This window comes from Lepidochelys kempii, chromosome 1, assembly GCF_965140285.1.
Source record: "Lepidochelys kempii isolate rLepKem1 chromosome 1, rLepKem1.hap1, whole genome shotgun sequence".
Lineage (NCBI taxonomy): Eukaryota > Metazoa > Chordata > Testudines > Cheloniidae > Lepidochelys > Lepidochelys kempii.
The window spans coordinates 209,442,274-209,466,273 of record NC_136380.1 but is presented as its reverse complement, the minus strand read 5'-3'; the positions used below and the strand labels follow the sequence as shown (position 1 = coordinate 209,466,273).

The 24,000-nt window shown below is 42.2% G+C and overlaps 1 protein-coding gene across 1 annotated transcript in view; it reads left to right on the top strand.

The window, feature by feature from the left end:
* MAN1A2 (mannosidase alpha class 1A member 2) overlaps positions 1–22,605 on the top strand; it is a 303,669-nt gene extending 281,064 nt beyond the window's left edge. The window contains exons 11-13 of the mRNA XM_073310578.2: positions 5,993–6,165; positions 11,190–11,305; positions 16,479–22,605. Coding sequence (XP_073166679.1) covers positions 5,993–6,165; positions 11,190–11,305; positions 16,479–16,611 — 422 coding nt within the window. The 3' untranslated portion in view covers positions 16,612–22,605. The remainder of the gene's footprint in view (positions 1–5,992; positions 6,166–11,189; positions 11,306–16,478) is intronic.
* Positions 22,606–24,000: the final 1,395 nt, after the last annotated feature.

Sequence of the window (24,000 nt, the reverse complement as noted above, 5' to 3'; positions counted from 1 at the left end):
TTCCTGGTTAAGTTTCATTTACACAAAATTCATACAAATCAAAGGAAGGGAAAAGTATGCTGAAGTAATATTGCATAAGCATTCTTGAGCATCATTATATTTAACTTCATTAAAAAAATCAGTGATAAAATTCTTTTAAATGTTTGACTTTAAAGGGCAAGCCTTCGCACAGCCTGGGGAGCTGAGGATCAGTCTGCTGCTTTTATTCTTGATTTCTTTGTGTTTGTGGTTCATTTTAGTGAAAGTTTTCTCTAGAATGAAGATGTCTTGAGTTTATCCCCACATGCCATCAGCTACAATATATAAGCTATATTGCCAGCAAGAGACACAAGAAAAAAAAAAAGCTTTCCTACTCCAGCCACAAAGAGGTTGCACTCACACCAGTTCAGTTTTTATCTTCTCATTTGAATTTGTGTCCCCTCAACTTTTTACTTTTGACATCCCCTTCAATGTGGTTATAAGACTCAGACGTTTTCACTTCTGATGTCTCACCCCACTTTTTTGTGTTTGTCCATTTTTGCATGGGGTGATGTAGTCGAAGTGGATGCAGAATGAACATTGTGCAGAAGAAATCATCACTGTAAATGGCAAAGAAATCGAGGAGGTTGACAAATATATTTACCTGGGTCAGGAGCTGAGCAGAGACAAATTATTCAAAGGGGAATGCAGTAGGAGGCAAAAGGCGGGGTGGGCAAGTGTCAACAAAATAAAGACGTCTCTAACGGATGATGAACTGCCCATGAAGAAAAGGAAAGAACTGTTTAACTCCACTGTTCTGCCAGCAATGATATATGGAGCAGAGAGCTGGTCAACGACAAAACTGGAGGAAGAAAAATTCGCTGTCACCCAGAGAGCAATGGAAAAGCGAATGTGTAAGACATCGCTCCATGATCATATGCTGAATGAGGAGATCAGAAGGCGTACAGAGGTGACCGATGTAGTGCAGGTAATATATGACACAAAGCAAAAATGGGCGTATCATGTAGTCCACAAGCAAGACAATAGGTGGATAACCCGCATCAGTGACTGGATCCCCAGAGACCACAAGCGACCACTGGGCAGACCGAAAATACCTAGGTCTCCTTGATAAGACACAGACAAACCAAAACAGCTTCTGTAAAAGAAAGTTATGCTTCTCTTATCATTGAGCTCTTTGAGTGTGTCAGTAAAATTGTGAATAAAGGAGAAATGGACTTTCAAAAAGCCTTTCTCAAAGTTCCTCACAAATGAGCTATTGAGAAAGCTGTATCTCTCCACATGACTACTTAAATTATTGTCATGGATTAGAAACTAGCTAAGAGACAGAAAACAAAGAATACAGATAGATGGTCAAATTTTCATCATGGCAAAAGTGGATGCTGACCCCAGGGATCAGGATTTTAGCATTGTTTAATATATTTAAACTCCCTTGGAAAAAGGATGTATAATGGGTGCCAAATTTATAGGTGATACAAAATAATTCAAGATTGTTAAGGCTAGAAAAGATTGTGAGAAACTGCAGTGGGAATAGGCAACATAGTGGCAGATGAAATTCACTGCTGACAAATGCAAGTAATGCATGCTGGAAGAAGTAATTACAAATACTCATTGACCTTAGTGGGTTCTAAATTAAGAGTAGCAACTCAAGACAGAAAGACCTGGACAACTCAATGAATCTGCTCAATGTGCAGCAGCAGTTAAAAAGCAAATAAAATGTCAGGCTATATAAGAAAGGGGATAGATAATATTTTTAAAACTATTACATAAAAAAAGCTATAGTAAAAGAATATTTCTTTTTTAAATTCAAGTACTCAGAACTTGTGAAATGCCAGATTTATGGTTGCTTGTGCACCTCATCCATCCATCCTGTGAACTGAATGATCCATCCTATGGAAAAAATAGCTTGTGATTACGTATTTATATACTGTATCATAATGCATGGGCAAAAGGGGGTAGAACAAAGTTCTTTGAGCAACCATAAATTTAGCATTTCCTAACTTTCAAGTGCTTGACATGGCAACCTAAATAATGTTCATTTAACATTTTTTTTATTTAATTTCCTGGGTGTTTTAAAGGAAAAAGGTTAAAATAAATTCTCCTATGTGCAAGGTAACAATCTCCCCAATAAGTATTAGGGTTTCAATCCTGAGTCTTCTGGATTGCAGCACAAACTGTTACCATTTGAGTTAGCTGACGGCAGGAGGAGGCTGTTATCCCAGAGTGGGGAATGAACCTCTAGGTCCAGGTGCTGCGGTCAGTGCGAGAGCGCCTGGCCTGGCCCAGCCCTTATCTCTAGCTCTCTCCCACCGTGGGAGTTGGGGGAGCTCTTGCACTATGAAGTACTCTCAGAGGGGGCATATTAAGGCCATGTGCTGGGTCTGGGGCAGGGGAGCCCAGCCCAACTCTGTTCTTCATCACACCCGTGCTACAGCTGCACTGGCAGCTTCCAGGTATTCTCAGGGCAGCTGCGACTGCTTTGAGGAATGCATTTGAGAGAAGAGAAATCACATTGTATTCTTTTGACATTTCTCAGCAAAAGTTGAATGGAATTTTCATAAGAAATTTTCTTTCTGTATCCTGAGAACATTTCCCTGCCAAATATCAAAGGCTGTTACAAACAATGGAGGGATGAGAATTTCCTCAAAGAAATTATGGCAAGAATCCTTTATAATAGAAAGTGTTAGGAATTGTAAAAGGGTGGATGGGTCACTACCAACTTCCCCTATAATAATGTCATCATATAAATCACAGGACACCATCATCTGCAATACTGTGTTCATTTCCTGTCACTCCATCTCATCAAAGATATAAGTAAATAAAGGCAATCGATTCGACCAACAAAAACGATATGGGGCCTGGAGAAGTTTCTATGTGATGAGTGAAAACTTTGGAGGCCAAGCTCTATTGTTACACTACTGTTAATCCAAAGTAACTCAGTTGACTTTAGTGAAGTTACTCCAGATTTACGCCAGTGTGACTTGGGGCATAATATTGTTCTATTTAGTATAGTGAGACTAATAAGGGACATGATAGAGGTATATAAAAAAAGAACGGTATTGTGAAGAGAGGGTATTTTGACCACTCCTTTTTATCTATTCAAATAACACAAGAGGACAGTCAATGAAATTGGAAAGGCAACAAACTGAAACCTGATAAATCAACCGGCAGAAAGCACTGTCTCAAGGATACTATAGAAATTAAGAGTTTAGCAAGATTCCAAAAACGGGTAGACACATATGGATACTGAGAACACCCAGGTTTGTGTTATATAGGGGTTTTATTTAATAAAGGACATAGACATTTATACTTAAGAACATACCCCAGCCATTAACTGACAGAGTTTAGAAACTGTCTGTGGGCTGTTTATTCTACAGTTGTCCATGAGGATGTTTCTTGCATCTTCCTCCGAAGATTCTGATTATGGTAACTGTCAGTGACTTGGATACTGGATTAATTGGTTTTATCCATAGTGGTAAATCCTGCCATTCCCAATAACACAAACTGCATAAGTAATTGATTCATGAATATGACTTCAGACAAGGTAGGGCCAAAGTAAGAGCAGGTACTGGCCCTGTTCCAAGACTGGCTATAATCAGATAAACAGACAAAGGAAATGTGGGACAGATGTGATAGTTGTTCTCCTAGGAAATGTAAAATGACACTATATACTGATGGACTGGTTCTGCAGCTACAAACTACTGAGGGTCTCTTCCTCAGTTTTTATATTATAGGTCAGAAAGCAACATTGACGACAAGAAAACATTTGGTTTTCCGACTCTTTCTTTCCTTTTCACTAGATAGTTAGTTTCTAGGCAAAATTAGGACTAAAGTCTCAAGAGTTAGGTTCCTAAATCCATACTTAAGCACATGAATAAGTGCCCTAATTTTAACAGTGTTGAACACCCACAGCTCCCATGGAAATCACCTTCACTTGGCTAAAGTCTGTTTAGGAGCCAGTCCTGTTATACTTTAATTCTACACTCTTGTGTGTTTCCAAAATCATTCTCTGTTTGCCCCCACTGCCTAGATTGAGGCCCCTCAATCTCCTGGACACCTAGATAAAACATCTGGATTTGAACAGTGTGTTAGACTAGTAAAATATCGATGATGGACCCCAATACCAGATGTTTCTTTGCATGGAAGAAGGATGCTGTCCAACAGGATACTCAGTTTAAATTGTCTTTCCTCCTCTGCCGTGCCTTGAGTAGAAGCAGTGGTTCAAACTCCTGGAAGAGTTCATGAAAGAGGCATTAAAAGTCCAGCCAGATTGACACTGAGACCATCTCATTTATTATAAGAGTGTGCTGCATTCCATGTGTTGCCTTGATTCCAGATACAAGTGCCGGGAGAAGCACTCCCTGCTCTATTCTTCTTCCGGAAAGTGAAAGCACTCCCTTCAGATCCCTGGTCTCAGCTTCAGTGGCCACTGCAGCACCACGCTCCATATCCTTCCTGCTCAGGTAATTCGGTTTCTATACGTGAGTCATAGACGGAGCAGGTATTATACATCTAGATCCATAAGAGGAAACAGTTCCTTGGAGACATGTCCTCTCCTCCTGTGATGCCTAGAGAAAGAAGTTATGGAAGTAGCTATTTGCAGACACTGTGCCCTTGATCCGAGACAGGGGCCAACCTGCTCCATTCAGCAAAAGTCTCATCTTGCAAGAGTCCTCTCAGAAGCAGAGAATAGAGCAGATGAGATGGTGTTTCTTCTGCAGCAGCAGAACATCAAGGGGTAGCCTTTCTGTAGAAGCATTACCTCTTTGTGTTGTTGTACCCTTCCCCCATTGGGCAACCAGCTGCCAACAGAATAGTCAGAGTTGTGGTGAAAATTCTTGGGGTGTCCAATAAAAGAGGATGACATGACTGGGGTACTTTAGGATTTAATGAACATCATACTATGAATACTATGTAGGCATGTCATTTAAAACTGTATGTATGATAATGCTTATGCATAGGGGAAGAAGTAAGTTTGAGTTGTATTTTGTCTGCTGCACATGTAAAAATATTGTATTCTTTTCTGGCAAAACCTACCTACACATCAGATGCAGACAGAGTGTAGCCCACAGGTCACATGCACAGCAGGGCATTCTGTCATGTAGCCTGCTGCTCTGCCATTTGGATCAAGGTGCAGTGTGGCATCCTGAGGTCTGTTGTCTCCAGTAGCTGCATCTTGGTGTGAAAGGTAGCACTTCAGCAGGCAACTCTATTTTGAAGAAACACAGCCCTCCAAATCCTGGCAAGATGCCATTATGGCCTCCTTTATGGCAAAGATTGTGCACCCCTGAGGTTCACAGATTTTGAAATATAACAGAATATTTACTGCCTTGTTATAAACCCTTGGAAATAAGTTGATCTGTAAAGCACCTCAGCTTCAATGGCCTAAATGCACTGCCAGAGATCCTAGATCAGTGGTGGAGAATGATGGTCTAGGGATGGTCTGACGGCGAACCATGGCCACTGGGAGTTGTGGAGGGCTGTGCCTATGGACGGTCAATGTCAGCAAAATGTCTCATGGCCCGCAATCAGCTTACCCTGCTGGGCTGCGTGCGACCCATGGGCTGCAGGTTGCCCACCACTGGCCTAGATGTAAATACAGACTATCTGCGATGATGATTCCTAATTTACCTTCTACGGCCCTTTTCTCATCCTGCCATATTAAATCAATAGAATGTTAAAAATGTTCCTGACCATTTTTCTCATGTATAGCAAGAACCAATCTGTCTCACTTTAATTTTACCTTATAACTGAATGTGTTAAAATGCTTATATTCTTAGTGTTTTATTAGTTTCTAAGGGGACTACTATTCTCCTGTCAAGATAGGTAGATTTAACACAGGGATTGAACACATTATTCATTAAAAATATCAGAAGCCTTGACAATAGGAAATATTTATGAGACTGTTCAAAGAAAAGCTAGATTTTGTTTCTGATTTATTTGCTTGCTTTGTATAACTCCCTCCCCCAAAGACTGGAAAGGAATAAAGTATTCCTGTTCTCTTTTCTCTCTGCAGCATTAAAGCTGGGTCCTGAAGCGTTCAAATTTGATGGTGGCCTAGAGGCAGTGGCAGTGCGGCAGAATGAAAAATATTACATTCTAAGACCAGAGGTGATCGAGACCTATTGGTATATGTGGAGATTTACACATGATCCCAAGTACAGGCAGTGGGGCTGGGAAGCAGCACAGGTAATTGCTGATTGGCTCAGTCAATATAATTATTCTGCTTTGTTCTTCTGTAGCTCTTTTCACCCCAAACAATTTCCAAACAATAATTTATTAGTCATCACCAGCCCCTGTAAAATAGATTGGTGGTGTTGGTGGTGGCGATTACTATTATTTTTCCTGTATAACAAATGGAGAAATGGATGCATAGATAGGTGATCTGCTCAAGGTTACACAACAAGTGAGAGGCAGAGTTGGCAGTAGAGCCCAGTAGCCATGACACCCAGGCCCTATTCTAATCAGTAGAATCCCAGGCCCAGTAAGGGTTTCTCTGAGACAAGCTTTGGAGGTTTTAGCCCACAGTGTTTTCCTGTGCCTCTCTGTGTGAGAGGATACCAAGCTCTTCCTTGAGCTCTTCCCCCAGTTTTCAGGGCAGCTTCTTCACATGCTCTTCAAATATGTCAGTGTGGATCCCACTGTTGGTGCACATGCATTTTATGCATGTGACTGGATTATTTTTGCTAGCACTGTCCTTTGGGGCTGCACTGGCTCCCATAAAAGAGCATAAAGGGTGGGCGGCCACAACTCTCCCTCAGTTCCCTTTTACCACCCATGGCAGTGAGATGGAACCTAGCAGTGTCCTAGCAACTCTATCATGGTCTATCTTAATCTAAACTTCTGAAATTCTTCAGACCAATCTTCATCCCTTTACCTTCAACCTTTTGGACTCAATAATCTTTGTCCATATTGAAATCCTTCAGTCAGACCTCCCTGAACAATTTCCACCCTCTAAACAGACCCCACCCCCCACATACAGGATCATAAGATGGCAGACTCAAAATCAGTGGGCTTCAATCCCTACCCATCATGCAAACTAATCCTGCTTAAAGATGGGCACAGCAGCTGCCTTTTCTGCCTGGATGAACCACACTTTCCAAGCAGGTGCTTTTCTTCCCCACTAAAACCAGAAAATTGTGGGATGTGAAGCTCAAGCTCCACCTCTTAGAACAATCTGTGAGAACGGCATTGGACCCAGAAAATCTGGGTTCAAAAACCCGCATACCAACCAAACCTGTAAACTCAAAGTCTTGTCTCTCTCACCAACAGAAGTTGGTCCCATAAAAGATATTACCTCCCCCACTTTTTCTATATAATAAAATTGTCAAGGTTTTAGAACACAGACCATCGAGATTTCTCTCATTGGTCCTTTTAGCAACTACACATTGCAAACATTTCAAAGTATGGCCATTATCCGTATTACACTATAGCAAAATGGAATCACGTAGTAACTGTGTGGCCTAATGGAAAGACTAGTGAACTGAGATTATTCCTAGCTCTGCCATTGGCCTGCTGGGTGACCTTGGCAGGTCACTTCATCGCTCTGTGCCTCGGCTTCCCATATGAAAAGTGGGGATAATGTTGTGAAGTTCTTTGAGATCTACTGATGAAAAGCACTATATAAAAACGAGGTCTTTTGATTAGTACCTAGCTGCAGTAGCAGATCAACTGCAAACCTAGGTGAGAACTACACCTGTCTAAATGACCACTAACTCCTACCAACTAACATTTCTTTTTCAATTTTAAAAAACCTAAGAAATTAAATGGTAATCTTTGTTAATGCAGAGTTAAGGTTGCCTGGTGATAGCTTGTGCCCTTGCAGAATGGTGAGTTCAGCAAAGGTCAAACTTCTGAAAAACAGGAAACGAGTTAAGTTAAAGTTAAGTTAAATACCCACACAACCTTAAAACTGCCCTTTTTGAGCAACCGCCATAACACTCACGCTCTGCCTTTTCACTGTAATGGACAGGCACTGCCTGCATTTGCCCTGCGTTCAAACACTGAGCCTACTCCCCCAACAGAATACCTCACTTTTTAAAATTTAATGTCATCATATCCTTTTACATCTCACCTCACTGCTTACAGTACCCATGACAAGACCACTACAGTGCCCTGCTACTGAACATAAGTCCGGCCATAGTAGGACAGACCAATGGTTTATCTAGCCCCGAATCCTGTCTTCTGACAGTGGCTGGTGCCAGATGCTTCAGAGGTAGTAAACAGCACAGGGCAATCATCAGGTGATCCATCCCCTGTCGTCCAGGCCCAGCTTCTAACATTTAGAGGTTTAGGGGCACCCAGGAACTTACCTCATTCTTTTTTTAACCTGGTTCTACTTTTGACCTTCACAACATCCTCTGGCAATAAGTACCATGGGGTTAACTGTGTGTTGTGTGAAGCAGTACTTCCTTGTCTTAGTTTTAAACCTGCTGCCTATTAATTTTATTGGGTCACCTCTGGTTCGTGTGTTATGTAAAGGGGTAAATAACACTTCCCTATTCACATTCTCCCCATGATTCATGATTTTGTAGACCTCTATCATATCCCCCCCTTAGTCACCTCTTTTCCAAGCTGAAAAGTCCCAGTTTTATTAATCTCTCCTCATACCGAAGCTGTTACATACCCCTCATCATTTTTGTTGCCCTTTTCTCTACTTTTTCCAATTCTAGTGTATTTTTTTGAGATGGGATAACCAGAACTGCACACGCAGTATTCAAGATGTGAACGTACCATTGATTTATATAGAGGCAACATGATATTTTCTGTCTTATTATCTATCCCTTTCCTAATGGTTCCTAACATTCTGTTTGCTTTTTTGACTTTCGCTGCACACTGAGCAGATGTTTTCAGGGAAACTATCCACAGTAACTCCAAGATCTCTTTCTTGAGTGTTAACAACTAATTTATACCCCCTCATTTTGTATGTATAATTGGGATTGTTTCCCAATGTGCATTACTTTGCATTTATCAACACTGAATTTCATCTGCCATTTTGTTGCACAGTCTGATACAACCTACACAATTCTGTATTGAAGTGATGCCGACTGGAACCTCAAGGTACACATGTACATCCTTCCTTTAATAACACATGAGGAGACTCAGGCCCAGATCTCTTTCTATCACCGTCACAGCTCTGTAATGCTCCTCTAATTAATTCCCAGATCTCATATCACAATAACTGCTCTTTCAAGTTGCCCCAGCCATTCAGTACAGCTACACCTAACAAGGAATGCAGCTGAGTGCATGCAGATAATTCTCAGTGGCTATTGTCCACTTGCAGGAGGCAGAGTTAAGTTTGTGTAGGCATTTACCTTAACTATGTATTACCTCATTTTCAGAAGTCTGAATTTTGCTGAACTTGACTGTCTGGAAAGTCACAAACTATCACGGGGCAACCTTATCTCTGCAATAATGATTTTTTTTGCCATTTAATGCCAGCTCATCGTGGTCCTGTGTGAATTAAGTAGCTAATGTTTGTAACATACTTCGTAAAAGCGAAGTATTGTTTTTAACCTGTAGTATTTATGTTGCTATCAGCATTTTTAATAATTGTTGGAAATTAAAATCTGTCAGAAAGAGCCAGCATGACCCAGTCCAGCCTCCAAAAGTCTTCAGTGGCTGCTGTCATCTTGAATAGAGCTGCTTCCTGAAGAACGTACAGACACTAGCATGCTTTGTGGCCAGGCGACTATTTTAAAGACAGGCCAGTGATGCTGAGACCTGGTGTTCCCCTTCCTCACCCTCTCATCTACCCTCATTTTTAAGAGTCAGAATGAATTAAAGTTTCTTTATAATAGTCCTAGTCTTTTATATGACACTTATTCCTCTATTTGACTGATACTGCTGGATTTTGTAGTCATAGATATGGACAATTTTAACCTACAGTCCTACAGTTTTAGGGGAAACCATATAACTTCCCCTTCTAGTTTTCCTGATTGCATCTGCAGATAGTCACAAACACACATTTCCAGTGGAGAATCTCTTTTGTTTCCAGCCCTCCAAGGTTCAGGCATAGATTGTGAGTAGCTCATTTAGTCTGAATTCATTTTCTTTGTGTATAGAGACATCTGTTTCTACACTGCATTTGTTCCCCTGCTTCGACTCCTCTCAGCTTCTGTTGAGCACAACAAACAGAAATTAGAATTAGCAGAAAACCGGGCCTACAATCACCTGTAGAGAAAAGACTCATACAGATTAATCGGCCAAATCTCAGATAACTGAACTCCAGGTAGCTGTGTTCTGTAGTTTGATAATGACAGGCAACTGAAGCCAAACACTTTCTCTGATCTTTGTGCCATCTCCTTCCCTGCGTGAGCCTATTCAAAGAGCTCATGTCTGCTGGGAGGCACCACCAAGTCAGCAGGGAAGCTCAACTAATCTGTGAATCATTGCAGAGTAATTTCTGTGGGGCTGATTTTAATGGCTGACATTCTCATGTGCCGGAAGTATGAGGATGTGAGTAGAATAACAAGGCTCATACAAGGGGTGCTTTGAACAGCTAATGTGTTCTTTTCGCTCCTTTCTTCCTTTGTGCTTTTTGCAGCAGTAAGTAGAGAGAGCTAGGTGCTGACCTGTGGACAAGTTTGGATGACATGCAAGGGTTTGAGGACTTGGGATCCACCAACCCCACTCCCACAAAATCCTGGCTGGGATGATTTAGTTGGGGTTGCTCCTGCTTTGAGAAGGGGGTTGGACTAGATGACCTCCTGAGGTCTCTTCCAACCCTAATTTTCTGTGATTCTATGATTCCTCTTTGTATTTGTGTGCTCAGGGTCTTGGATTGCACCATTTCAAAGGCCAGGAGCCCTGCTGGGACAGCTGAGATCAGTGCAGCTGAGTTCAAAATTCAGTTTAAGTAGAAAAGGAAGAGCTCATACGGGAGTCCAAAGAGAGATGGAGGAGGCTGTATGGGTCAGCAGACAGCCCCCAGTGATACGTACAATCCCTTCTGCCCCCTCTTAATAACCTGCTGCAGGAGCCCATGACAAACTACCTCAAAGTTTCTAAAACTCTTCCAGCTCTCCTATCTACAAAGTCCAGTGATATGACTGTCCTTCCCCCATTATTTCAGCTGTAATTCTCAATACCATTAGCAGAGTATGTTACTGTATTCTCTGGTCAGTATTGGTCAATCCTTGCTTTGTTGTATCTTTTCAAATATTAAAGTGCAAGTAAAGTATGCCTCTTCTGTTCTTACTTCCTCTCTACAGGCTATTGACAAGTACTGCCGAGTCAGTGGTGGATTTTCGGGGGTCAAGGATGTCTATTCCTCATCTCCTGCATATGACGATGTACAACAGAGCTTTTTCCTTGCTGAAACTCTGAAGTAAGCACATTTCTCTTTATGCATATTCCCATAAAATAGCCTGGGGCACTGCCAGGTACTATATGATTACCCAGTGCCTAAAAGAATAGATTGTATTAACACTTCAATTTCCAGATTGTCACAGGGTGTTTTCCTCCTTTTTGTTTTTATTTTGGAGTCCCCTGGTTTCCCCATTCCAGTCCAGAGAAACCATAGCAAAAATCCCCCAATAACAGAAGTGTGACCTTATTATTCTTAAGACCTCAGTTTGATTTCTTGTATCTCTAGTCAGAACACAAACTGCCAGGGAAAAGGAGAGGTTATCACCTCTAAATAAATTCCATTCATTGGGCGATCATTTAATTTTAGCTGCAGTGAATCAATATGTTTTACATGACCAAGTCCCAAGGCACTGATCTTGCAGAATCTACTCTGCCTACATGTTGCAATGCCCAAGCTGGGGGGACTGTGAATGGGAAAATATGGCATGGTAGAAAAATCCACCACAAATTTATTGGGTATTTTTTCTGTATTTTGTCTGCAGAATGTTTGTTTAGTGGGGATGACTTTTAATTGGAAGCCAGACTCAGCATGTTTTCAAATTTTAGAGATCTTTAAATATTTTTGTTTAGTCAAATTTGTTAACTAGAAGTGGTTCTACTAGGGCACATCTAGTCCATCTTCCAGAGGGTAATGCAGTCTGTTCTCCAGTATTTCATCCAGTCTGGTTTTAAGTGTCCCAAGTAATGGATCTTCTTCCACCTTTTTTCCCCAAGTAAGAACCTAGCAACTACTGTACTAGAACACACCAATGGTACTGAGATACTGCCATGATGGATGCCATGATAGGAATCTATATAGAGATAACAACGTATTATGGAGGCTTTGCTAACACTCCATAGTTAAGACTGAGCTGAGTTTTGCACTTAAAGCATCTTTTATATATATATATATGAAAAATACAGTGTCATCTTGTTAAGTACAGAATGAATATTCAGAGAATTTAAAATTAAATCTATTAATTGGTTTGGTCTTAAACGAACAGTATAGAGTCTTCAAACTTCCTATGTCGTTAAAACTCACTGAAATCTTGTGCATAGGCTCCACTGAAAAATGTTTAGGATTAATGGACATTATTTGCCATTATTCTTCATGACTGAAATTTCTCCTTCAGCAGAGGTTGAAGAATAATGTTCTACTCCATAGAATTCCACAGAGAGCTCTAAAAATGGCTGCCACACCTGTTGTTCTCAGTGAGATCGAGGCCACACACTGCCCTTAAAAAGAATGTCCACTTTCTCAGTGTATCTGCTCCTCACAGTGCTCCTCTCAACCTCCCAATAAGGGACCATAATCTTCCGTCCAGACAGGTTGGCTTCACGCCTGTTGGTAACAATTGGAGGCAGTAGGCATTTTGGAAAAGGACACCTTAAGTGTGTGCAGCCCTTTGGTCTCACTTTTATTAAGAACTAGAGCTGGTAGAATTTTCCTAAATATTGAATTTTTGTCAAAAGTTTTTGTCAACTTCAATTTTCAATGAAAAATTAACACAAAATGTTTGGTAAAACATTTTGGGTTTTCAAACAGCTTTAGAGCTGGTTGGAATTTTTTGATTACCAAAACATTTTAATGAAATGTTGACATTTTTTAAACCTTTGAGGTTTAAAAAATCTTGAAAATGTCCTGAAAAATTTATTAGTGCTTTTTCAACCATTCGTGTCAAGAAAAATGGGAGATGGAGACATCTTCTTTGTCAGGAAAGGCTGAAGAAAAAAATCACAAACTTTCTGTTATGAAAAATAATGGCAAAATGACTATTAATCCTAAATATTTGGTTTTAAAAACTAATTGTTCTTCGAGTGATTTCACATGTCCATTCCACTCTTGAAGTCTGTGCGCCCAGCGCATGGCTGTCAGAAACATTTTCCCTCAGCGGTACTCACTGGGCGGCTCAAGCACTCTCTATGCTGGGTTCTACTGACTGCTCCCTATTTGACTGTCCATGTCACTGACTGATTAATTACATATTGAATCCTTCCTCCATTGCTTTTCTCTGCTGGATTTATCCAGATTCTGGATTCCAGAACTGAATCATCATCGGTCTCATTTCTTGTTTCGTTTACTCACAATGTAACTGCTTGTTGTACGTAACTGATTACTTATCATGACCACTCACTTCTCTCCTATGGCTCCAGCCTACCCTCTTCTATACATTTTCTTTTTCCTTTTGTGCCCTCTTCTTTCCATCTCCTCCCCTTGCTCTTCTCCTCACTCCACAGCTCTCCCCAACCTTTCTCTGTGAATTGGACAGTACCGCCATTCTCCCTGTCATTCAGCCTTGGTATCACCTTTTAACTCAACCCTTTCCTTTGGTCCATATGCCCAAACTATGTCTAAATCTAGCCACTTCCTCCTGCACAACATCTTTAAAAGCCAACCTCTCTTCTGTGTCCATGCTGCCCAAACTCTTGTCCAAGGTCAGATCATCTCACATCTCAACTACTGCAATCTCCTCCTCCCTTACCCTTAATGTCTGTAGCTTCACTCCCCTCAAATCCCCTCAAATGCTGTTGCTAAAATAATCTTTCTGGCTCATCACTCTGATTGTCACCCCTTCCTCTGGCTGACCCTCTTCCACTACAATCAGACTCCAAACTTCTTGTTGCATTCTAACAAAGCCCTTCTCAACCTAGGTCTGCCCTGCCTAGCCAACCTTTTATCTTACAGTAAGGTTGACTCTTGCCTTTAGCATTGATGCTACCCTTGATAGCCCAGTTCCCCATATCTCAGACAAACAATTCCGTGTTTTCTCCCATGTTACACCTAACATGTGGAAAAGTTCCCAGTCAAAATCCATGAAGCTGCCATCTGACCCTCCTCCAAGTCCCTCCTCAGAAATCATCTCTTCCATAATGGACACAGTAAAATACAATCTGATTAATAGATTCCAAGGCCAGAAGGAACCATTGTGATCATCTGGTTTGACCTCCTGTATAACACAGGCCATAGAACTTCCCTTAATTAATTCCAGATTGAACTAGAGCAGAGCTGTTAGAAAAACATCCGGTCTTGATTTAAAGATTTCCGATGGCGAATTCTTAGTAAGTTGTTCCAGTGGTTAATTACCCTCATTGGTAAAAATGTGCTTCTTATTTCTAGCCTAAGTTTGTCTAGCTTCAACTTCCAGCCATTGGATCTTGTTATATCTTTGTCAGCTAGATTGAAAAGTCATCTATTGTCAAATTTCTGATCACCATGTAGGTACACGTCACCCCCTTAACTTTCTCTTTTGGCCACAGCATCTCACTGGGAGCTCATTTTCAACAGATTATCTACCATGACCCCCCAGGTCTTTTTCAGAGTCACTGCTTCCCTGGATAAAGTTCCCCCATGGTAATGGGCAGGTGGCATTATGATTGCTGCTCCTGATTGCCTAAGAATTCCACACATTTTGTTATTTGTGTTATCCTATCTCCCCCATCTCACCCTGACCTACTTGTCTCATACACTGTTGTGTGTTGTCTGTTGGGCTGTAAACTCTTAGGGGTGGGACACTGTAGTTTTCTATATGTTTGTACAGCTGCTAGAAAAATGGGGGGCTCACCTGGTTGCTACTACAATATAAATGTTAAATAATAACTCCACATTTAGCAAACTTTTTTGGGAAGTGAATAAGCTAAAATGACTAACCGTTTATTAATAAAGAAAAAGAGAATGTTACTGCCTCAAAGTATTTCTAGTTCCCCAGAGACTGGAGGATGTTTCCATTTGGAGCTGACCTCAGAGGTTGTACCACACTCTGCCCAGACCTGTCTCTACACAGCTCCCAAAGGCTCAGCTCTAGTCCTCTGCTCTGGCTTCATAGGAAAATGGGTCACATGAAATCAGTTTCCTAGGAGCCACTACTCCTCCAGTTGGATCTAATTGAAGCTGCTGCCTCTCCTCAGGGGACTTGCGCTCTTAGGGTATGTGTGTACAGCAAATGAAGGTGTGATTTGCAGTGCAGGTAGGCAAGCCGAGGACGTACGGAGGTCCCCTGTAGGCTTGTGTTGGGGAGGCTAGCCCATTCAGAGCCTGTGCAGCTATATCTTTACTGCTATTGTTACCCTTGTTAGCTAGATTAAAGGTAGTGCAGATATGCCTACCTATGTTAAATGACACCTTCATTTGCTGTATAGAAATGCCCTTAGAATCAAGAAAATGAGTGTATATGAATCAGTAAAATAAAATTAACGATGAGGAAGAAAACACACACAACAGGCTGATTCTCTCTCTCTGCTCTGGAGATGATCTGGGGAAACGGGACAATATGGCAATTTAGAGAGAGGGGCAGCAAAACCGAGTTAGCAAAAGGAGAGAATGGTCGGAATCTTTCCTTGCTGTGTGGCACCCGTAGATCTATCCTCCTCAAAGAAATATGCACATCCTCCTGGGCTGAGCACCTTGCCTCACCAGCTCCTAAGTGATCTCTGGTAGGGTATGCAGATTTTCCCCTCAATAGCTCCAGCTTTCAATATATTAAATATTAATTTTAGTTACTTCTCAGATATGTCTCTTGCTGCTAAAACCTGAAAGTATAACTTGTGAGAGCTCTGTTTCATTCTACTGTACCTAAAGGTGAGGCATAAACTCCCAAACAGTGTGATAGGGTCTCCTCAATGGCTGCGGTTTGTAATTAGTCTGTGAATATAAAAACTGGGCAGTGATGAGTTTTCATAGCTGCCAAGTTTTGTGCCACTTCATGTGACAGTTCATACAAATTCTGTAATGGCATATATTGCATATGTGCATATAGTTTGCATATAGTGATAAATGTAAGCTTACAGTGACCACAGCCTGCCCTGAGCACTGATGACAGTAAGACATGAAGATGCACAAAACATTTTTATCTCTGGCTGGGTAGATGCTCAAGGATGTCTGGGGACATAGCTGGGTGGAAGACTTTAACTGGGTAGATGGATAGAGGGCTGCTGGGGCTCCAGGGGGATAGAATTCATGAGCTGCTGATACATGGAGCTCTGGGGGCAGGTGGGTGCTGAGGGATAGGTAGGTGTTTGAGTAGCTGGTGCGGGGAGGAGTCTGGGGCAGCTGGCTGTTGAGGGTGCAGGTGCAGGCCAGCCTTGGGCCAGTATCAGGCTCCACACCTTGTGCTTTTGCCATCCTTAAACCCCTGTTTTTCTCTTTTGATGTCCAGGTATTTGTATCTGCTTTTCTCCAATGATGACCTCCTGCCTTTAGACAACTGGGTTTTTAATACAGAAGCTCATCCCTTGCCTGTTTTACATTTAGCCAACACCACACTTTCAGGAAATCCTGCTTATCGATAAAAATAGCTCCAGGAAGAGGAGGAGAGACTGCACTCAGCTGTGTTTTGTTTACATGGACCACTTGAGACTTTAGGTTGGAGAGGAGACAGACATTTGGTTAATCTGAGTCAAGACGCAGGATGAGAAACAACCTCTGCCCCCAAAGCTCTTCAACCTGTAGATAAGTAAACACTGAAATAATTCCTTTTTATACATGACCAAAACACACTACTGGGGCATTTGCAGGGCAGAGACCTTGTGTGCTTTGAACCCAAACAACAGAGTGGAGCCTGTTATTAGATATAGAGTCCAGCAGCCAAAGGAACAATAGACTTCCTTGCCAGGGGCTGGAGTTTGCTGCTGCTGGCTTTTGCAAGAAATTGCACACTTGTCTCCTACTCAGATGGGGTGTATTCCAGAGACTAAGACATTTTTTTTCTTTCTTTCTTTTTTGATGATGGCATGAGCAAAGCAACAACAAAAAAGCAACGTAACTGCACCAGCAGCACCAGGATTTGAAATTTTTTCTGTACCTGTCTGAATTTTCTAATCTGCATCAGTTTGCCGAGACTGGCAGCCATTCCCAGTGCCTCTCAGACCTTTGCCTCCTGTTCATTTACCCCCTTCATAACAAAGTCCAAAGACCTGTGAAGCACAATCACACCCAGAGAACAGTTACCAAGCATTTGTTTTTGTAATGTATTGGCAGCACTGTGCTGTTAGTTCCCCACACAAGATATGGACACAGAGCACGGAAGTCACTGCTAAGTGTCCTGTTTCCCTTGATCACCAATCCTGTCATATGGAAAGGCCACAATCCCTTATATCAGGCCTTTTCTACCACTTCCACAAAGATAACAACAGCAGAAATTGCCCATCCCGGTTCATGTGGCAGACTGCATCACATTCACTGGGACACAGTTCCCTTTAGGTGAGACACAGTAGTTTGTATCGTTGCATTACATTTGTCCATGCAACCAGTGGTTTTCTTTCACTCTCACTTTTATTATTTGGACAATGTTTACAAATCCTGCTTTGTAAATCTGAAGCCTTGCCTTGTTTTTTTGAGGTGTATGGCAAGAGACCAAAACTGCCTCAGATTTGGTTTATTAAGTTTTATCTGGGCCATAAATTACCCCAATGCAAAGCCAACATGAGATTCTCTTTGGAAACATGGTAAAATCTATTACACACCAATGGAAGACGAGACATTGGTGTATACAAGATTTTATATACCACAAAGCTCTAGTGAGTAAGGCTGTGTTACCTGTATACATTTGGTCTAGTTATTACATAGTCCTGCCCTGAGTGCAGGGGACTGGACTAGATGACCTCTCAAGGTCCCTTCCAGTGCTACACTTCTATGATTTCCTCTAGACATTGCTGGCTGAAGCAACCCCACTATTCTGAGTTTAGGCCCAACAGCATGAGTTAAGGGGGTAGTGCACTTCAGTCTTCACTTACAGCATAGGTGTCCTGACTCTTGTCTACCATTACTGAGACTCTCTTCTCATCTGTAGATTAGAATTCTGTACATTCAGAAATAACTCCTGTTAACATCAGTAGGGTTTGTTTAAAGTGAGTTTCACTTGCTGCTTTAATTTCTAAACATTTCCTTTCTTACAATTTTTCTGCTTAAGTGGGCAGCTCTGTACCATGCATCCTTTCTCGCTGACAGCTTACTAGAGAAGTGTCTTAAATCAATATTGTATGCATAGGCTGCAATCAGATTGTTGGTTACGTATTTTAAGCCTTTCCTTTCCAGTCAGCTGGCAATAAAACAACCTTATAGAAGATGGCTTATTCTATTAAAAGCATATACAAGATTCATGCTATTGGCCTTTGGATCTGCCTACCATGCCTCAGTGGGTAGAACAGGGTATTACATGTAAGTCATTTATTTCCACATACCTCAGCGCCAAATTTCCAACATCTTTGAAATCTGGAGGCGTCTCCATTTTGTTTTCTGAAAATACAACAAAAGGGCAAAGTACCCCATTGTGGGCTATATTTATTTAAAGAAACTCAATCTTCAAAAGCAAATCATCTCTCACCCCTGCCCCAGCACCTTGAGAGCTAAAAAGGATTCTGCTCACCTCCTTTTTTAATCTTCTTCTTCACAGCTCCCAAGATCCTTTTCCCAGGGTGACTGTCCCTCGAGCTGAGAAAGGGCTGGATGTAGATCATCTTGAGGTGCTTCTGCCCTCTTCACACCAGCAGGATGAACATGCTGCCTTTACAGTAGTCCTGTTGTAACTATGTCAGTTCACTGCAGAGGGAAGTATTATTACCAGGCAGCCAGCCACGAAACACCTTTGTCTTTGATTTCTGTGACATTTTTAATTATTTGAGCCTGGGCTCTCAGTACTTCATTCCCCTCATGTCAGCTTAAAGAGAGGCTTAGGGTAGGTTTTTTTATTTTTTTTAAATGCTTTAACTGAGTTTTAAGCCCCTGAAAATGAGCTTTCTATAACGAGAACATTGCCAGAACAGGAACTACAGGATGGGATGGAGACAGGAAAGTGCAGCCTACTGTGCACTAGAATGAACTCAGCGGCCACCTTCATCTTTGGTGCACATCAGTGTCCTGCAGAACACTGTGTCCCCCAGTATGCAATGTCCCATCTTGGCCTGAGTGGCCTGGCTGCAATCTGCTCCATTTTGTATATCTAAAGTAGCGTTTAGTTTTTCCATTTTTAGTCCCCAATTCAACAAAGCACATAAGCCTGTGGCCTTACTGCACAGACCAAGAACCGTGCATGGAGAGAGAAAATGGTAGAACCACTGACTCACGGGATGAGAATCCTAAATTTCCTTTACTCCTCTTTGATATTAATTTAAAGATTCAAAAATCATTCCCTTGTCACGGCAATTCTGATGGTGTACTCTAGTAACAAATGTTATCCAAATGATTGTCGCCAGATTGCAACTTCAGTTTAAGAGGAGGAAGAGAGAGAGTTTGAAAAACACTCAATTGCCAAGAGTTTTTATCTTAGTACTAATTACTCAATTACTGTAATTTGCAGCACTAGTAAAAAAATTAATCTGAAAAAAGTCATAGTAATGAATATAGTAAATAATTCTGATTCAAGTAATTGTTTACTTCAAATTAAAATAAACTGATTCTTTTTACTACTGCCACAAAATGTAATTTTCTAATTAGAAATTAATGACTAATTGAAGAGCTAATGCTTTTCCATTTTAATATTTTGTGGTTTAAACTGCGTTTTTCCAGTTCCAGTTTGAACCTGCACTTCATTGCCTTAGTTTTATAAGTCTCTCTGTGTCGAAGCGGGACTGAGGAAAAACCAGGAGTCTTTAGTAACAGGCTCTACCCCAGCCAACCCATACTTCTCCTGGCCAGTAGAAGCACGGAATGGCTGCCAGTCTCTTCAGAGAAAGGTCAAGGACAGAATTCTAGAGTCCCAAAAATAGAAACACCAAATATCTCACTGATGTTTACTCTTTTCCCATCCCACTGGTTTGAAATACAGAACCACCACTCAAATTAATTGCCTGTGTAAGTCTCACTGGGGTTAATTCACTGCCACAAGAAGTATTTGAATTTAGGTCCTGAGCCACTTCATGGCAAGAGGTACATCCCAGTCAGATGTATAGTAGTGCCATTTCTCCTGTGTGTAAACATGCAACACGTTCTAAATAAAGAATATTTGCTTCCTGTCATCTAGTTATCCCAGCGTCTGCTGGTTGCTACCATATCCCAGTTTAGAATGCAATCGCCCATCTCCCTCAGCGTGCTGCCTCCTTTTAATGTGCGGCCTCCTTCTAGAGTAATACATTTTGTGAACTAATTGCTGTACCCTTCGTGCATTGCAGCATTCTGGGCTGTCCCCAGAGCAGAATGAGTTTGGCTGTCGTGAGTTCTGAGCAGGATGTCCGTAATAGCCAGACATGGATGCTCAAGCATCCATCTTGTTTTCCTGACTTCAGGTGGTAGGCTTTTTCTCAGCCCTTTTCAGAGCTGGGATACTGACCTGTAGCATGGAGTTAGCTGCAACCAAGAGCTCAAGCTCTGTTTTCTCTTGAGTACATGTGGCATACTAGGACATTGTCACTTTCATTCTGTTGCTGCTGTTTTACAGACTTTTCTGAAGGTATAGATACTTATTTTTTTAACAGAGTGATATTTTAGTGTTAGTTGACTCCAAGTCTTGTGCTATATCTTCTAACCGAACAAACACATAGTTCTGGCTTTCATTCAAGTGGCTGCTGTCTTGGTTTGCAATTTCTACAGCACTCTGTGTTCTTACAGGAAGAAACAAGAGCGGAAAACAAAGTGTACACTTGTGGCAAACTGGCTTTGCGAAACAGCCTGGAGATCCCAAAACTGTCTGTTTTCTATTTATCTGCACTCAAGGTACGAATGTGCAATCCACATCCCAATCAGGCCTCTGTAGACCGGGATCCACCAAGAGCAAAGGCATTATTTTTAACATTTTGGGCCTGATTTTCAGAAGGGCTGAACATCTGCAATTCCCAGTGACGTAGCTGGAGTGGTGGGTGCCCAGCACAGCTGACAGTTCCCTTCTTGGCTTTGCTCCATTTACTCAATAAAGCTAAAAGGACATTCCAGCTGCTCACTTACTGAACAAAATGCTCCTTAAAACTCTCACGGAAGACTTTTGTATATACAATTGTAGCTATTCTGGAGATCCAGAGAACAAACCTGAAGTCAGTGGAAAGTCAGAGAGAGTTCTGTGGTTCCCAAGTCAGCTCAGGGTGTTTAGGTTCCTCTGCTCCAAACCTTAAAAGATGATAAGCCTCCATGCACTGCCCCTGTTACTTCTCATTCCTTGATGCACACTCTGAACCAGTGTTGTCCAAACTTTTGAATGCTGGAAAATGAAACAAATCACACTCTTCCGGGAGCCCCACCATGTGTTGTTAAAGCCTACAGATCTTAATTTATACACCATCTGGGCTCCTACCTAGTTCTTCATGCTTCTCCCCCTTGTCTCTTTTGGAAATGCTGGTGTAGAGCTTCATCATAGGATATTTCCTCTCCTTCCCCACCTATTGTGGTGAGCAGTGAAATGGTTAACAATATGGACATTTAAAGCATCATCACTGGGATCTGAATTAGCATTCATTGAAATGCATGGGGCAGTTCACACTTCAGAGCTATTCTTTTGTGCTCTCTACCAACTCAGGCAGACATCTCTGCATTACTTACACTTAGGGTATGTCTACATATAAGCCACTACAGCTGCACCACTCTGGCGCATCAGTGAAGACACTATCTCCCATCAGCGTAATTACTCCACCTTCCCAAGAGGCGATAGCTGCGTCAACGGCAGTATTCTCCTGTCAACCTAGCCCTGTCTACATCAGGGATAAGGTCAGATTAACTGCATCGCTCGGGGTGTGGATTTTTCACAACCCGAGCAATGTAGTTATACTGACCTAATTTCCGAGTGTAGACCAGGCCTTACTCCATGTTTCTAAGGTTTTCGCCACAGCCATAACACCTAGAGATTGACTTCTTATTTTAAGGAAATGAAAACGGATGCTCTGGAGGACAAATGGTCTGACTGCACTCCCACCTTCCACCAGTCCTTCGCATGCCATGGTTTGGGAAACAGTACTCTGACCCAAAATGCAGATTGGGCTGTCATACTGAGAGCAACCTGAGCTCTACTACTGGTTAATGAGTGCACCGTTCTATAAGGGAGGACAAGCACTGACTTCTACAGCTGCTTTACAGTTGCCCAGAAGGTTGGGAACCACTACAAGCTAGAGGGAATACTGCACGTTTAGTCAGTATCTGTTGTCTTCAATCCTTGACACTCTTGGTGGAAGTTGCACTGTTGTTCTGCCGCACTCACTTTGCATAAAATTCACAGATTATTTTTCCTCTGAAATAACAGAGGGGCAAGAGACAACCTTCAGATCTGGGAACCTTCTGGCAGCCTCCAACCTGGTGCCCTGCATATGTACTTTTTACAGATGAAAAGTAATATTGTATATAAAAAATATCAAATAAAGAATGTCTTGAAGTGAAAAAAGACATGTGCTGTGTTCTTATCCTCCGTTCCTAGCAGGAGGCCGAGGCACTGAGCGGTGGACTGGTTTTCATTTTGCAGTCCTCCTGGCGCCGTAGCATCCCACTCAACCAGTGTAGCCCGGCACCTCCTCTCCAGCGTTAAACATTCTTCAAAGTCCACTATTTCAAAACTAAGGTTCCCACCTCTCTTGGCTACCGTTAACAAATGATTTCCAAGTTTGGAGTCTGTACAGGATGCAATCAAGCATACAGCGGCCTGGGCTTGTCATTTTACACAGTTATGTCTTAAATTTTGATGTTTATGTTTGAAAAGAAAAGAAATTATCTAGGACCTGACACTGTGCTGGAACAGCAGATGAACTGGCCATGATGTGTCCTCCATGTGGAGAAAAGTCAGTTCTTAGTTATTGTTTAAATGTTATGCATGTGGGGAACAGATACAGATTGGAATAATTTCCCTATACACCCTCTGCAGAAATACAGAACAATTTCACTTGAACCACAACCACAGTCTGTGCACTGCAGTACAGTGAACACATTTTGGATTCTACTTCATTCCACTTCAAAATAAAAGCAGGTAACATTTAGCACTTAAAATGGTGATTTTTAAGCATTAAACAATGTAACCTAGCATCCCATACCTCATCACGCTCCACCTTAACCCCCTGGCATCCCTCCCCCATACTACCCCACATGGACAGCAACCCACCGCTCTGCACCACACTGCCATGCACACCACTCCAGCAACACTCCATCCCCACACCACATTCCTACAGCACCTCACCCTGCTGAGCCTCAAGCTCGTGGCACACACACACACACCCCAACACCCAACTCAGTACCCCCCCCATGCCTCAAGATACCTTATCCACATGGACCCATCTGTCTGCATCCCAACTCTAAAGCACCCCCACCTATGCGCATCACAACCACATGGCATTTGACCCCATGCCCACAGCACCCCCTAGTTAATCCAACCCACTTAGGACCCAGCACCACCTCCCCCCAGCACCCTACACTGATAGCACTGTACACCCGCAGAACTTCACCACCACATATCCAAGCTCCAGGCATTTCACGCCAGCCTCCTTCCCTCCTCCCCCTCACCCTCACAGCATACCACCACCCTGCATCCAACCCCACCCCCAGAGCAAAGCTCTGCCCATCCACCCAACAGCCATTTGCTCTAGCCCTACAGCACCCAACCTCCACAGCGCCCTGTGTCATCCCTCCCCTGTAGCAACCTGTATCTGGGCACCAGTCCCAGGACACCCTGGCGCCATGCACGTCACCTCCCCAGCACCATCCCCCAATACACTCCACCCACGGACACGACAGCCCATCTCTATGTCAGCCCACCATTTGCCATCTCCTCACCTCAGTAT